This window comes from Bacillus rossius, chromosome 2 (assembly GCF_032445375.1).
Source record: "Bacillus rossius redtenbacheri isolate Brsri chromosome 2, Brsri_v3, whole genome shotgun sequence".
Lineage (NCBI taxonomy): Eukaryota > Metazoa > Arthropoda > Insecta > Phasmatodea > Bacillidae > Bacillus > Bacillus rossius.
This window is the reverse complement of record NC_086331.1, coordinates 94,607,884-94,624,153: the sequence shown is the minus strand read 5'-3', so window position 1 is coordinate 94,624,153 and position 16,270 is coordinate 94,607,884. Positions and strand designations below refer to the sequence as shown.

Below are 16,270 nucleotides of genomic sequence, written 5' to 3'. Positions count from 1 at the left end.
GTTTCAGGTAGGACATGACTTGAACCGGTAAAAAATTAGAAATATTTAAACTTACAGTTCATCTTCGGTAAACAGAAAATCCGCCTGTAGCATGTGAAAGATGTCTTGACAAAAACTACAATTGGCTTCCAAACACATGTCGCTGTTCATCGCAGCGACCGTTAATAAAGTTTGTGTGGGCCTCGGAGCCTCGTCCCGGCACCAACCGACTGCTGTGCCCACTCCACTTCAACCGCTTCCCTCGCTGGCCGTCTCATACACACCGCTGGAACCCGCAAAACACCTTTTTTCAGATGCACAGTAATACCACCTGTTGGCGCCAGCACACCCTGCAAGAGCTGAGTAGTTCCACTAGTGTCACCATACGATTTAAATATGAAAGCTCACCACCAAAAGTTCCTGCAGCACTCACCCAAATATCATTCTAGTTCACACTTACTAACACTTGCCTACCTTACAATAAAGTTAGAAATCGAGAGTGCCTTGAACATTTATAAATTAATTTTACCTGCATACTCTGCTGAGCTGATATAAAAAACATAATTAAAAACTAACATTAAAATGTCCATTGAAATAACACTAAGGTTAATGACCATGTGTAAAAAATAATAGGCCTAAATAGTAGCGACATAATTAATACTGTTGTTTGTGGCCTAGACTGGGGCCAGAAATATACATCCCGATTTCATTGTTTCTCATTTACATAAACCACTAGTTGAATCAGGACTGCTTGCATAATCAATAAGCTTTGTTTTGTTACTCTGAATATGAGACATGGTGGCTAGAATGATAATATGGTTAATTTCAACAGTGTGAAACTTGTTTCCAGCACTATGCGTAAAGAAAAAAAAATATGTACAAATCTTATTGACTATTTTGTTTGAATTGAAAATGCGGAAAGTGATACAACACACGCAAAGTGATTTTTTACCAATTTTTTTTATTGAACATAAAACTCCACTAGTGTTTCTGATCATGTTGGAGCATTATTTTACAAAATGTTCCCAAAGTCCAAGATTGCAAAACGATACAGTTGTGGTTGAACAAAAACTACGGTGATTGTGCAAGAAATGACTGCAGATGTAACTAAGAATATTGTGTGCACTTCACAGAAATAATCATTTTAGATCACTATAGATGGAAGCAATGATTATAAATACATTTGTACCCACTTGTAGTTACATTTTACAATGAAAGATTTCAGCGTCAAAACTGCATTCATGGCCAAGTCTGCAGGGAGATGCAACAGACAAAAATATTTTTAGCTGAGTTATATCAGAAATAGAGTGCCTATTTAAAATTTCCCTTGGAGCATCTACTGTGCATTTTCTGCAGATAACACCCCCCACTACATTGGGGATTAAAAATGACAAAGTAGCTATTTTGAAAGAGAAGCAAGACAGTTGGTCACTCTGCCATTTAATAAATTTGGCAGCAGAAAAGGCAGTTGCTAGCCTGTCGTGTAACATTAATGAAATTTTGATTGATGTATACTATTATATTGAATGAAGAGTAGAAAAAGGATGAATTACAAATGTTTCAAGTGTTACATGGCAAAGAAGCAAAAAAATATATTTAAGCATGTGTGCAAGAGGTGTTGTTTATCAGTCGTGAGAAGCCTTCTTAGATTTGTAGAGCAATGGGATCCATTATTGTTTTTAATCATGAGGTATGCTTTGAGAATAAGTATTCCTCTATAGAGAAATTCAAAATACCTTAACTAAAGGGTTGTAATGATTCTGTACTTAATGCACCTGAAACATCAGCACAGAGTGCTGCTATACTTCCAGTTGCCACATGCAGTAAAGCAATGTGTAGTCCTGCAAATAAGTCTGCGTGTGATAAGGACTGTTAGTGTTAACAGATAGCAAGTGAGTCTACTGTGAGTGGATCAAAATTCAAAACTTCATTTTGCCCAAATAAATGTGCAACTGACAAAACAAGTAGGGCAAGAGGAAAGAAAAGGAAATTTAACAGTAAGGTTTCCTATCAGTAAGGTATTGTGTGCACCTTTAAACAAAGCTTATTTTTTGTTATATTTTGCTTCACTTGACTCCTTGTTTTGAGAGCAAATCTAGTTTTACGGTCAGCATCATCTCAGACCCACATCTTAAAAAAGTTAATGTGTGAACTGTTGCAAGAACTTTTCTCAAAATTTATGAAACCTGTGGCAGCAAGTTTAATTCACTGCATTAGTCATGTATTACTTCAGAAACAGTTGTATCTTCTTCTTCTTATTCTTTTATGGTTATTGGAACACTGACTGAAGGTGATACAACTACATTTTTCACAGCAATCAGGAAATATTTCACAACTGCTTTTTACTGTGTGTTCCACAATTTTATTCTAAAAAATTAAGTGTTTGATAAATCTGAGGTTAAAAATATTGTTACGATTTCCCTGCGGGTTCGTAAAGGATAGCCCAATTAAAGATTTTTATCACACACACAGTTTTATTTATTACCACTACTTGTCACTTACAAATAATCTTCTAAATTAGCAAATAATTAATTACACTTAAAGAAATGTCAATTCCCCATTCACTCGTTCCACACACCTCGCTGGGCCGCACCTCTGGCGCAACTCTCGCCGCAGCACCCCTCGTGGGTCTCCGCCGCGGGACTCCGTCGCCGCACTCCGCCGCCGCCGACGACACTTGCCTTCGCCGAGATCCCACACGACGACTCGCTCGCAACTTCACTCGGGACTCCGCCGCGCCCGCGACTCTATCGCCCGGAAACTCCACCGCGGGAAAACTCCCGACTCCACTGAACTCTCTCACTCCCTGCCCTGGAACCTTCGTCCAAGGACTTCGCCACTCTATCGCCCGGAAACTCAGCCGCGGGAGAACTCCCCACTCAGTCTCTCTGACTCGAAGGTCGGCCCAACCTCCTTATATAACCCTTGGGTTCCCGTCCAGAACAATCGGGCATGTCTCCGAGATATCGCGCGACCTTCGCCGTCTAAATGCCCAGAAACGCGTCGTGAGTCCTCGAAGGACGCGGCGGCTGCTCAAAGAACGCCGATAAACGCAACAAGCATCGGGTTCCCACAAAACGCGCCGATAAACATGTCTGAGTCCTTTTATTCCGCAGTGCGGCCTCTTTTAAGTAACTCGATCTGAGGCAGGTGCGCGCTGCGACGGTCAGGATGTCGCGCGATAGTATGACACGAGATACCAGGGAGAGGATGCAGGTGGAAGGGGGCGCAGACAGGCCGAACGAGCGCGGCGATGCCAAGCACTGCAGCCAAGCGCGATCGTAACATTGCCCCCTCCTTAAACCTGTTCGTCCCGAACAGGTAATTCATTTCTTCCCGCATATCCCTTCAATCGGTCTAGATGCACCACTTTCATTCGTCCTCTTTTCCGCCTCTGGATACGGTACACCACATCATTTAACCGTTTCAATACTTCATACGGGCCTTCCCATGCTGTCTGAAGCTTAGGACACCTGCCCTTCCTTCGCTGAGGGTTATACAGCCACACTAAATCGCCTTCGTGGTATCCTGCCGAGTTAGCCTTCATGTCGTACCTTGTCTTCATTCGGTTTGTCGCTATTCGGAGGTTCCTACGGGCTTCGTCATGTATAAATGTCATTCGTTCCTCCAAGCGATTGACATAGTCGGTAGTGCTGGTCGACTCTTGGTGAGGATGACCGAACTTGATGTCACAGGGTAGCCTCAACTCCCGTCCAAATACAAAACTTGCAGGAGTCTGCCCAGTCGAGTCATGAATGGCAGCCCTATAAGCCATCAGGAATAACTGAATATGTTGATCCCAATCTTGCTGATGTTCGGCCACGACCTTGGCAAGGTGTTCCTCTAGAGTTCGGTTGAACCTTTCCACCATGCCATCCGACTGAGGATGTAGGGCTGTAGTCCTGGTTTTATTTATGCCTAGTAACCGGCACACCTCCTGAAACACTGTGGACTCGAAGTTGCGGCCTTGGTCTGAGTGAAGCTCCATTGGTACCCCAAATCTACAAATGAAGTTGTTGACTAGTGTATCTGCAATGGTGGTAGCCTCCTGGTTGGGAAGTGCATAAGCCTCTGGCCACTTACTGAAGTAATCCATCACTACCAGAATATACCGGTTACCATCTTTAGTCTTGGGGAATGGCCCAGCGATGTCGATTGCTATCCTTTCAAATGGAGCTCCGACATTATAGGCTTGCATTTTTCCGCGACTACAATGTTGTGGTCTTTTCCTAGCCGAGCATGTTTCGCATTTTCTACACCATGCCTCCACATCCTGGCGACATTTCAACCAATAGTAGCGTAGGCGGGTCTTACCCAGAGTTTTGTTAACTCCTAGGTGTCCGCCAGAAGTAACATCGTGGATTTCTTTCAACACCTCTGCTACTAGACTCTTTGGAAGTAATAGTTGCATCTTAACTACTTTTCCATTTGGACTTTCCCATGCCCTCATGAGCAGCCCATCCACAAGCCTTAAAGAATCCCATTGTGCCCAATAAGCCTTCATTTCCTTTCGGTCACTAGATACCTCCTGCCATGATGGACGTCCAGTACCCTTTTCCATCCAGCTTATAATGGGTCCCAGGTCAGGGTCTTGATGCTGAGCCGATTTCAAGCTGGCATTGTCCCATTTGTCTTCACCGTTTGTTATAATAGTTCGCCGAATATCTTCGATTCCCTCATTTTTCTCTGCTCTTTTGCAGTGGTTGCAGTCTACCTTGCAAGGTCTTCGAGAAAGAGCATCGGCATTGCTATGAATTCGGCCCTTCCTGTGTTCAATCTTACAATCATATTGCTGTATCTGTTCAATCCACCTAGCAAGTTGTCCCTCTGGATTCTTGAACTGTAACAGCCACTTAAGTGCAGCATGGTCAGTTCGTAAAAGGAATCTCCTACCATACAGATATTTGTGGAAATGTCGGAAGGATTTTACTAGAGCCAGAAGTTCTCTTCTTGTGACACAATAGTTACTTTCAGGCTTAGACAAAACTTTACTGTAGTATGCTATGACTCTTTCATTCCCATCCTGGACTTGGGAAAGTACAGCTCCCAACCCCCTTCCACTTGCATCTGTGTCAAGGATATAGTCTCCATGTTGACGGGGATAGGCGAGAATAGGGCTTGTACACAGGGCTTTCTTCAGGTCTTGAAAGGAAGTCTCGCATGTTGGCGTCCACAGAAATTGCCTCCTTTCCTCGGTCAGCTCATGCAGAGGCTTTGCAATGGCTGCGAACCCAGGTACAAACCTCCTATAGTAGGTACAGAGACCCAAGAAGCTCCTTACATCATGCTTGTTTTCAGGCCGTGGCCACTCCTTTACAGACCGGATCTTCTCAGGGTCTGTTCGGACCCCAACCTGTGATACAATATGTCCGAGGAATGTTACCTCATGTTGAAACAAGAAGCACTTCTTTGGACTTAACTTGAGCTGTGCATGGCGAAGCCTGTCAAATACGTCCTGGAGGTTCTTTAAATGCTCCTTTACAGTATTTCCCACCACAATAATGTCGTCCAGGTACACTAGACATGTTTTCCAAGTCAAGCCATGCAGCACAAGTTCCATCAATCTCTCAAAGGTTGCGGGTGCATTACATAATCCGAATGGTAACACAGTAAACTGAAACAGCCCACTTCCTGTTGAGAAAGCAGTCTTCTCTTTATCCTCGGGGTGCAGCTCCACTTGCCAGTAACCACTCTTTAGGTCCAGCGTAGAGAACCATCTGGTGCCAGAGAGTGTGTCAAGTGTGTCATCGATCCGTGGGAGGGGGTAGCTGTCCTTTTTGGTGACATCATTCAGCTTCCGGTAATCCACACAGAACCTCAATTGGCCATCCTTCTTCGCTACCAGAACGACTGGGGAAGCCCAAGGACTTGCAGAAGGCTCTATGACACCACCCTCCATCATACTTGCAATCATCTTCTCTGCCTCTTCTTGTTTCGCTAGAGGAAGTCGCCGTGGTGCTTGTCGGATTGGTTCGGTATCGCCAGTGTTAATGCGGTGATACACAATGCTGGTTCTTCCAAGGTCAGTGTCCCCTAAGGAAAAAACATCTTGATTTCTCAACAGGAAAGAAGTAACTTCTTCCATCTCTTCACTTGTCAGATTATCTTGGCTTCGCTCCAATAACTGTTCTAAATTAGGATTAAGTCTCTGCTCGGTATGTATGCTAGGTGAAGAAGACTCATACAGGCCTACCCAAGAGACTGGTTCACAGCTAGCTATTGGGTCTCCCTGTTTCAGAACCCTCGTTCGCGAATCAAGGTTGGCTACCCTGACTGGTACAACCTCGCCGACCTTAGCAATGCTTCGAGCAATCAGGAGCTTCTCCAATCCTAAAGTCATATCCGGCTCAATCAGGTAGCTCATGTTGCCCCTAGGGTCTCCCGTTATTCTAGCAGCTACAATCTGCTCATGGTTTGCTGGAATTGACACAGATTCGCTAACTACTACCTGCATTACAGGAACTTCCAATTGATCAGGGGTAAACAAAGCCACCTCTTCCCCTTTTATACGCAGTATCTGTCCCTCCATGTCAATAACAAATCCATACTGATTCATTATGTCCACTCCTAGAATTACTTCATCAGTGATATCGGCAACAAGAAATTTCTGTGGTAATGTCCAAGTCCCAATCCTTACTTCCGATTCCAACCATCCATGCACTGGTGCAGTGTCCCCAGTGGCTGTTTTAAGCCTGTATGGAATGGGTGTTCTCTTCAGTTTGTCCCTACTCACAAGGTCTGAGCGGATGATAGACACTGATGCCCCTGTGTCAACAGTGAGTAAACACTGTCTACCATTGATCCATCCATTAAGCAAGAAACTGTCCTGACCTCTGCGAAGTAAGGATACTGGGAAAACCCTAGGGGCTACCATTTTCCGTAGAGCTGGCGTGTGCCCCCTCACACCAGCTACTGCCCGTTTCCCTGTTCTTCTCGCTTGTCTTCTTTCTGTGATGTCTTCTTGTGTGTCGGGCATTCCCGCTGGATGTGTCCTAATTCTTGGCAGACAAAGCACCGTGGGCGTCCTACTCTTCGGGCCTGGGTACCCAGAGAATCATTTAGCAACTTCTTCAATGCCCTGATGATATCTCCTTCATTAGTGTTGTTTCTGGCATTTCCTTCAGTATATGGCTCCAGTCCAGTTCTCCTTGTCCTAATGCTGGTGTTTCTTGAAGCACTGCGTGCCGCTTCAATTTCCAAGGCATGGACCAAGGCATCGCAGCTCTTCTTGTGCCGGGCCAAACGAAGAGTCTGCTGTACTTCTGCATCTCTGATCCCGTCTATAAATGCACTGGTTGCCAGCTGTTGTCGAAATTCTGTTGGTGCATCTGGATAAGCGAGGTACACAAGACGCTCAATGTCTGCCTCGAATTCCTGGAATGTTTCTGAGGGCCGCTGCTGACGTGTCTTCAGGGCTGTTCTGTATACCTCGCCCATGTGTCGGTCGCCATACCTTAACTCGAGAGCTTCCACCAGTACTGCATAATTCTTCTACTCTGGTACTGGTATGGTCTGAAGTAGCTCGAGTGGAGGTCCTCGCAGGGCCAGGACGAGTGCTGTAGCCTTCTCCTCCTCGTCCCAGCCATTTACCTCAGAAGCTGCCTCAAACTGTCTTCTGTAGACAGCCCACGAGGTTTGGCCATCGAAGGTGGGTGGCTTGAACTTTGAATGACAGGTTGCGCCTTCCACCTTCACATCTCCAGAATAACTGCTTCGTTTCGTAGCACATGTAGCATCCTTGAGCATCCGGCGCCATTCTTCGGTTACCGCTGATATTCGCTGTTCTGTGGTGTGCTCGAGTTGGGCCAGCTGTTGTGCTACTAGTTCTTCATGTTCTGCCACATGTTGCTCTAAACACTGTACTTTGCCTTCCAACTGGTTGCTGGTTTCATCGATCTTCTTTTTCATCTCTTCTTGGCAATTATCAATTTTATTCTTCATTTCTTCCTGGCCACTCTTCATTTCATTCTTCATTTCTTCCTGGCTACTCTTCATCTCGTCCAGCCTATTCTCCATTTTCTCCTGGCTATTCTTCATTTCATTCTTCATTTCTTACTGGCTACTCTTCATCTCGTCCAGCCTATTCTCCATTTTCTCCTGGCCATTCTTTATTTCCTCCCTGTTACTCTTCATTTCATTCTTCATTTCTTCCCTGTTACTCTTCATTTCATTCTTCATTTCTTCCCTGTTACTCTTCATTTCATTCTTCATTTCTTCCCTGTTACTCTTCATTTCATTCTTCATTTCATCCTGGCCACTCTTCAGTTCGGCCAAGAATGCCAGGACATTCTTAAGCTCATCGGCAGCCATCTTTCTTGTCCACATATACTACAAGCCTAAATAATTTTTTTTTCTAATACTGTTCTTAATTTTAAATGACCTAGCCGAACCTTCTAATTTAACTAACAATAACTCAATTACATTCAAAACTAACACTGACTACAGTATACTCAAACTACCTGTAGAAAATTTCAAATTCACTAAAGTTCTAAACACTAACTATTCTCGTAAACTAAATTCTATCCTTAACTATTATTCTAATAATGTAACAAAATCCAAAATCTGTTAATTAGGGCTATCCCACTTCTGACACCAAAATGTTACGATTTCCCTGCGGGTTCGTAAAGGATAGCCCAATTAAAGATTTTTATCACACACACAGTTTTATTTATTACCACTACTTGTCACTTACAAATAATCTTCTAAATTAGCAAATAATTAATTACACTTAAAGAAATGTCAATTCCCCATTCACTCGTTCCACACACCTCGCTGGGCCGCACCTCTGGCGCAACTCTCGCCGCAGCACCCCTCGTGGGTCTCCGCCGCGGGACTCCGTCGCCGCACTCCGCCGCCGCCGACGACACTTGCCTTCGCCGAGATCCCACACGACGACTCGCTCGCAACTTCACTCGGGACTCCGCCGCGCCCGCGACTCTATCGCCCGGAAACTCCACCGCGGGAAAACTCCCGACTCCACTGAACTCTCTCACTCCCTGCCCTGGAACCTTCGTCCAAGGACTTCGCCACTCTATCGCCCGGAAACTCAGCCGCGGGAGAACTCCCCACTCAGTCTCTCTGACTCGAAGGTCGGCCCAACCTCCTTATATAACCCTTGGGTTCCCGTCCAGAACAATCGGGCATGTCTCCGAGATATCGCGCGACCTTCGCCGTCTAAATGCCCAGAAACGCGTCATGAGTCCTCGAAGGACGCGGCGGCTGCTCAAAGAACGCCGATAAACGCAACAAGCATCGGGTTCCCACAAAACGCGCCGATAAACATGTCTGAGTCCTTTTATTCCGCAGTGCGGCCTCTTTTAAGTAACTCGATCTGAGGCAGGTGCACGCTGCGACGGTCAGGATGTCGCGCGATAGTATGACACGAGATACCAGGGAGAGGATGCAGGTGGAAGGGGGCGCAGACAGGCCGAACGAGCGCGGCGATGCCAAGCACTGCAGCCAAGCGCGATCGTAACAATATAGATAAAACTGAAAATGCTTTCATTTTCTGATGTAAGTTTTTTTGTACACACTGTTCCATTTGTACTTCCTTTGAATTAAAATGATGCACATGACATTATTTCAATGAATTGCAGCTGCAGTTTACTGCACTTGTTATAATATGTGAAAATACTTGTGAAGGAAGTGGGCTAGTGTATAAGTATTCTTGGGATATATAGTCTTCTTATTATGACAGACTGGCCAAAACAATGCTGTCGGTGTTGACAAGACTCAATTGAGGTCACTGCTCTCATAGCATGCTTATTGTAAAGTACAACCAGTCGGGCTTGTGTTACGAACAGAATTTTTCTGAACCTTTTTTTTGGACGGCAATGAAAGCCACTCGCTTCTTTAATGTTAAGAGAAAAACATTGCTTTTCTTAATCCTTTAACTCTCTTATTATTACAACTTATATGATGTTGAAGACAGGTTATCATCCATATTCAGTATCTGACAGTTTTTTTTTTCCTGTTATATTTTCAAAGCATCTTCTGGTTTACTATGCTGTAAAATTCTAGAAGCATAATGAAAGAAAGACAGGGGCATGACACTTCAGCACCTGAAAGTTATTTTTCACGCCTCAAGTTAACACATTGTTGTGAAAACCTATCACCTATCTGCTGGCTGTGCAGCAATAGATCAGAATGCTGGCTGGATACCTTTTTCACCAGCCAATCAGGACGAGATATGCTGTGGTGTGATGTGATGCTCCAGACCTTTAAAGAAGAATAATTATAGCATATATTTTTTCTTATGTCGTCATGTGTCCGGTTCTGTCTTGTGGTTGGTCGGCTGGCACACAGGGCTGTTTTCCTTTTGTTTTCAACTTTGTAAGGGAAGGTAGCTACGTTGTACAGTCAATTATTGTTCGATTGTTGCTGCATGCAGTCGCGTCATCTGCAACTCGCAGAATTCTATGTGAAGGGTGAGATGGAATAATTTAACGCCTGCTGGTCGGACCCAGACTGTGTGTTTAGGCTTTATTTTTATATACTTTTGGATGTTTGATAACTAGAAATTTGACCTCAGGCATTGAAGTCATCCCAGGGTTACTGTGGCCATCCTCCCGGAAAAATTCCTCAGAATAGTTAAAAATTTAACTAAGGGACTGGAATTGTTTTTTAGTAGTCACTTGACAAGCTACAGGGAATACATGGTTCGTACTCTCTTAGGTCATTAAAAAATAAGGACTTTTAAGGACTTGATTATAGTTTTTTTAAGGACCTTTTAGCATTGATCTACAAGTTTTAATACAAGAATATTCTGCACGTTGGCAAAAAATGTATTAATATAACAAAGAAATCAAGTGGTGTAAGTACTAATTATACATAGTCATGCAGTTTAAAATAGGCCTAAACAAACGCCTTGAACTTACCAATTTAAAAATACTTTGCGAACACAAACTTTCTTATATGTTGATCGACTTGATAGTAAAAAAATTATAATACAACATTCACACATTTAACAGTTTTCACCAAAGTGTTCGTAGCTCCATGATAAGACGGCACTAGTGTGAATCAATAGTCAAGTACTTTATATGAAATTAGTTTGAAACCAGGTCTATTTAGTCAGATTTTGCAAGTCACTAATTTTAGTTTTGAGATCACTCAGCTCCTGCTTCTTTACAGAGATTTCTTTCCTAACAGCATTGCACTTGATAAACAGTTCAATATTTCTGGAAGTTTCTGCTTTTTGTGAAAGATTATTAACTGATGTTTCAGATGTGTCAATTTCCTTCTCCAAAAGAACCCTCCTCTTTTTCAAAACTTCAATTTCATCAAACATTTCCTTTCTCTTCTCCTGTGCACTGGCAGAAATTTTCTTGGCATTTTCCTCCTCCAAATGCTGCATATATTTCATTCGGGCAGATGATGCAGACGCCCTCAATTCTTTGGTAATAGGTATGTCATGTATGGTACCACAGTAAGTGATGTAGTCATGTACAGTGCGGCGGGCTACATAAGACGATTCCTTCAGATTTTCAACTTCTAAGGCTTTGTTGATGGAAAAACCTCTTTCCACTGATGCTTGTCCATGTGAGAGAATTAGCAACATTTTAATGACATTCCATACCTTTCCATATGCTGTTCTTAAAAAATAGCCACTAAGGAAGCTGTCAAGACCTTCATTCCTATCATAGTTCAGGAACTCTGATGATGATGGTCCAACAACATTCTCTAGGAAGTCATTGAACTGTATTAAAATATCATCACAATCCTCTGCTGCAATCGCTTTCTTTTGTACAAAATATGTAAGAACACACTTCATTTTACGACTACAGCTAGCAGAATCTCTTGCCATTTGCGATGGATCAATACAGGCTGCATTCCTCACAAGTGAATAATTTACAGGACACTTAGCCATCAAACTCTCCAACATAGTCAAAACAAACTTTTGGCACTCATACTTTAGAACCACTACTTGCTTTTCAGTTACCTGTTGTTTAAAGAGTTTCTCTTTCAGAAGTTTATCTCCAACAAACCCTACACTAACATCACTTGCTGAAGCATGGAAACTTTTGCTTGAAAAATCAAACTTGCTCAATTTTTCAACACTAGAAATACGATCAAAATGAGCAGGTTTCAAGACTTTGTACAGTTGAACACACTTTTTTACAAGTTGAAGAACATCCTGTGCGAAGAAGGGTAACAATGGTTTGTCACTCTGGTATTTTTCCAAAAATGGCTTTAGAACTTTTGCCACGGAGAGAAAAAAATTGAGCTTCACAGTCATCAGGTTATCTTGTGTTGCTCCAGCGACAACACCGAAGGACTTGCATGTCACTTTTGAAAGTAAACCTTTTTCAACTTTTCCCACATACTCTGTTACATCATTCCAAACTTCTAATGCCCGTTCAGCTGATGGAACATTTTCCAACCAGCGGCAGCTGCAAAATTTGACTGGCATTTTATGTGTTGTGGATAATTTTTCAAAGTCATCCCTTCGTGCTGGGGCATCTTTGAACAAAGAGTAAAGAGATGTCAGAACAGATGAAATACCCCACTCTGTTGCAGATTCGCCCTTTTTGAATGAATTATTCAAAGTGTGAAGCCCACAAGAACCAACATCAATGCACTCAAAATTAAACTCTTTTCTCATGTTTTCCTGCAACAGTTTGAAAAACTTCCAATTAACTGATGGTCCATCCATTGATACCTGAATCAATTTTGATAAATCAAGCTTCTCTGTACATTTGTAAAACGCCTTCAGTAAATCATCAGCTGTGGCATGACCAATGAAAGCTGAAGTAACATAACGTGTTCTCACTGAATTGTCAGTATGCCAGAATCTAATATGGATGTCCATTTGTTTTTGCTGGGTGCTTTTATTCAGTGTTTCGTCAAACAGCAAGACATAGTGACTAGTGTCCTGAAAAGATTTGAATAAAAGTGTCTGGAAATGGGGAGCCAAACCAAAATGACACAAATATGCCACTTTCTTTTCACCGCAAGAGAACTGTCGTGCGACTAAACTGTCTGGAAACATTCTAGCAAAAAGTTGAGATGAATCCTCACAAGACTTGTACGAATAGTTATTACAAATACACTTTAAAGTCCACAAAATTTCTGCATCCAGAACGTCTTTCCCAGTGGTAAACAAATTCAAACTACCACTTGCTTCTGTAGCTGGCTTGCATACACCTGCAGCATTTGAGGTTGAAGAAGTTTGATTAGGTAAGTTCATGGGACTGAAAAACTCTTTTATCGCAACGGTCTTGGTTTTCTCTTCAACTAATGAAGAGTGCTTCGACCCTAATAAAAAAAAATTTCGAAAATACATAAGTTATTTTACATTTATAACAGACATATTAATACAACAAAAAACATTCAATACCAACTACATTGTTTTCAAATAAAATGTTAACCTTATTAATGTACTTCGTTATGCATTGGGTGAAAATAATCCCACCGCACACAAATCCAACAACTTCCAATACCATTCACAAATTCATATTTTCGTTTTTAATTATTTTTACATGAAACAATTTAACTTATGTAGACATACAAAAATGTAAGACAACCAAAAAATTTTCATGAAAAACCTATAAAAATACACGCGTCTCACCTGCCATGTGTGCTTTCAAAGCCGATTCGCCCATATTCCCTATATCGAAAACTTTACAGCACAATCGGCATCTTGCCTTGTGCTTGTCTGGGTCACGGGAAAGCCACTTTTTGTACTGCTCTTTTTCGAGCCAAAGTATGTTAAAGACACACTTCCCCGGCATCACGGTCAAGATAAATTCACTAGCAGATAACCTTTCTCACAAGAAAAAACAATCACACCAAGTCAAAACAACGAAACTTCTGCATTTACGCGCCAAAACACTAACACAGCTACTACAGCGCGCTCTGTTCAGTAGTTATGAGCACTATAAGCCGGTAAACCGATAATTCCGGTATATTTTGTGCACTAACAAAAGTATTCTGGTACATCGTACGACATTTACTAAGCTATTCGGCCCAATATTTGTACCATAAAAACATAGTCGTACTACCGTTACGTAACATCCAATGCGTAACAAAGGAAAAAGTAACTTCTAAAGTCAACACGACAAACGTAAAAAAGTAAGCACTTTTAAGGGCCCTTAAAAACAGTATTCAAAAATAAGGACTTTTTAAGAACTTCTAAGGACCGTACGAACCCTGGAATATGTATGGAAAGTCATCTGGACCTGTGATGTAAGTTGTGATCTACGTCTGTTTTGAAAAAAATATTAATTAAACAAAAGACTTTAATTACCCATACAGCACAAAATGTTAGATTTGTTTCAGAAATATAACTTTTGAAACATTGTAAGATTTTTGAAACATTTCCCAACCTACCTGAAACATCTCAGATATATTTCAGAAACGTCAAAATGTCCGACCTGTGAAATATTTCAATGAAACCTCCATGCAACATCAAATGGTAACCTTTCTGAAATGTTTTCACTAATGTCCCATCAATATTTCTGAAACATTAAACCGAAATTTTCCATAATTGTTCTGAAATATGTATAAAATGTATCATTGACCTAAAATACCTCTGGAAATTAGGATGACTGATGGTATATTTATAATTTAAAAGAGTATTGCACTTTAATTGATACCATAATGTTACAGCTGCATTGGTCAGCTAGTCGCAGTGAAGTGCAGTGACTGTGTTCCAATTCATCACATCATGCCCTCGTACACTTCCTCTTGATCACTTTGTGCATAATGCCCCTTGACCACTCCCTTAGAAAGTGTTAATCTGTGGATTGGAATGATCTTGTTCCTATCTTCTTGTTTTCGTCAAGTTTTGCTTGTCCTTAGTAATGTGTCATTTTTGGATTATATAAAAAAAATAGATATTGTAATATTATTTTGTTTGAAATTATTTTTAAGATGTGCTCTGGTAGGGCATAGAATGTAAGTTTTTGTCATTTTTAATGTAATGATAATTGATTATATTACTTAATAATTTGGCTTGTACAATTGCTGAAAAACCAGTTAAAAATTTGCTTATAATTTCTATCATATATAAGATTAAAAAGGCCTGCCGACAAAATTAAACAATTCAGGAAAATAATGAAACCATATTCTCCACCCTACTGAGCTAAATTTAAATATATAAATATATGAACCAAGTTAAAGAAATAATTTAATTAATCTAATTAGACATCAGTTGTTTTCCCAGGTCAGCGTACCAGACTTGCCTAACATTAATTTAGGCTACAAACTATTTTATTATTCTAAAACTAATTATGGTCACGAAAGTAAAATTTAAATAAGTCTTCAGTATGCTTGCAAAGTGAATGAAACTTACATGAATGTCATAGGAAGCCCAGCACTGGTGTCCATGGTTCCTGTCCAATGTATTTTATTTTAATGGGGAATTTGAATGTGATATAGTGGCAGGCAGGCATGCATCTACATCAGTACATGGGGAAAAGGGGACTAGCTAATGCACAAAGGTTCCATTATTAATACAATGACAATGTCGTCTTGTAATGAATAAATTAAATTGAGGCTCCCCAAGCTATCTGGATGTGATCTCCTTATGCTCAGCACAGAAAGTATGCTAATATTTACTTAATCCATAACAACCAAACCCCACTTGCATAGGAGACACGATTACTGAGCATTTTAAAATATAATTTTCACAACTCATTGTGTTATGGCCACTTCAAGTTTGTTTTTGAGTATCATAAATGAGCACTTGCCCATCAATGTCTTTATCTGTATTTGAACAATGTCTTGAGAATTTGAGTGTGGTTTTCTATTGCATTCCAGATGTTGACATTCTCAAAAATCACGACACTGTTATTGTGTACGGTATCAGTGGTCTAGATAATCATGTGGTATTACATTAACTTAAAATTCTTGATACACACAAGGAAAAAAATTGCATTCAACCTCAAACAAATTTTATAGAAATAAAAAAACTAATATACCTATATACAATACACTAACATATTATAATAGAAAATTCCTACTTGTATGTTGCACAGGAAACCGGTATTAACATAATGAACAGCCATGAGACTTGACCTGTGCTCGTATTGTGATGTACTTTTCTCCTTATTTAATGCTATAGTATATATGGCTGGTGCTTGTGATTTGGACTATTGCAAGAAAAAAATGTGTGCTTGAAAACCCTCAAAAGACATGTAACTATTTTATGTTATAATTGTCTTTTTCTTCTTAAACACAAATATACTAATTTACAGAGGGTCTAAATATGAAACAATGCATTCTTAATACAAATTCATTATATAGCTTTATAATCGGCATATTGTTATCCATTTCACACAAGGTCAACATA

The 16,270-nt window shown here is 41.1% G+C and overlaps 1 protein-coding gene across 1 annotated transcript; it reads right to left on the bottom strand.

Moving 5' to 3' along the window:
- Positions 1-9,938: 9,938 nt before the first annotated feature.
- LOC134529478 (uncharacterized) lies at positions 9,939-14,282 on the bottom strand. Its single transcript, XM_063363610.1, has 2 exons — positions 13,547-14,282; positions 9,939-13,233 (listed from the first exon to the last, which is right to left on the bottom strand). The coding sequence occupies exons 1-2, from the start codon at positions 13,707-13,709 to the stop codon at positions 11,042-11,044; spliced, it is 2,355 nt and encodes a 784-aa protein (XP_063219680.1). The 5' UTR covers positions 13,710-14,282; the 3' UTR covers positions 9,939-11,041.
- Positions 14,283-16,270: the final 1,988 nt, after the last annotated feature.

Excerpts from the sequence above, each read along its gene's own strand:
- LOC134529478 (XM_063363610.1), bottom strand. The coding sequence starts at position 13,709 with ATGCCGGGGAAGTGTGTCTTTAACATACTTTGGCTCGAAAAAGAGCAG. Across the intron at positions 13,234-13,546 it reads TTTGAAAGCACACATGGCAG|GGTCGAAGCACTCTTCATTA; the intron begins GTGAGACGCGTG and ends TTTTTTTATTAG.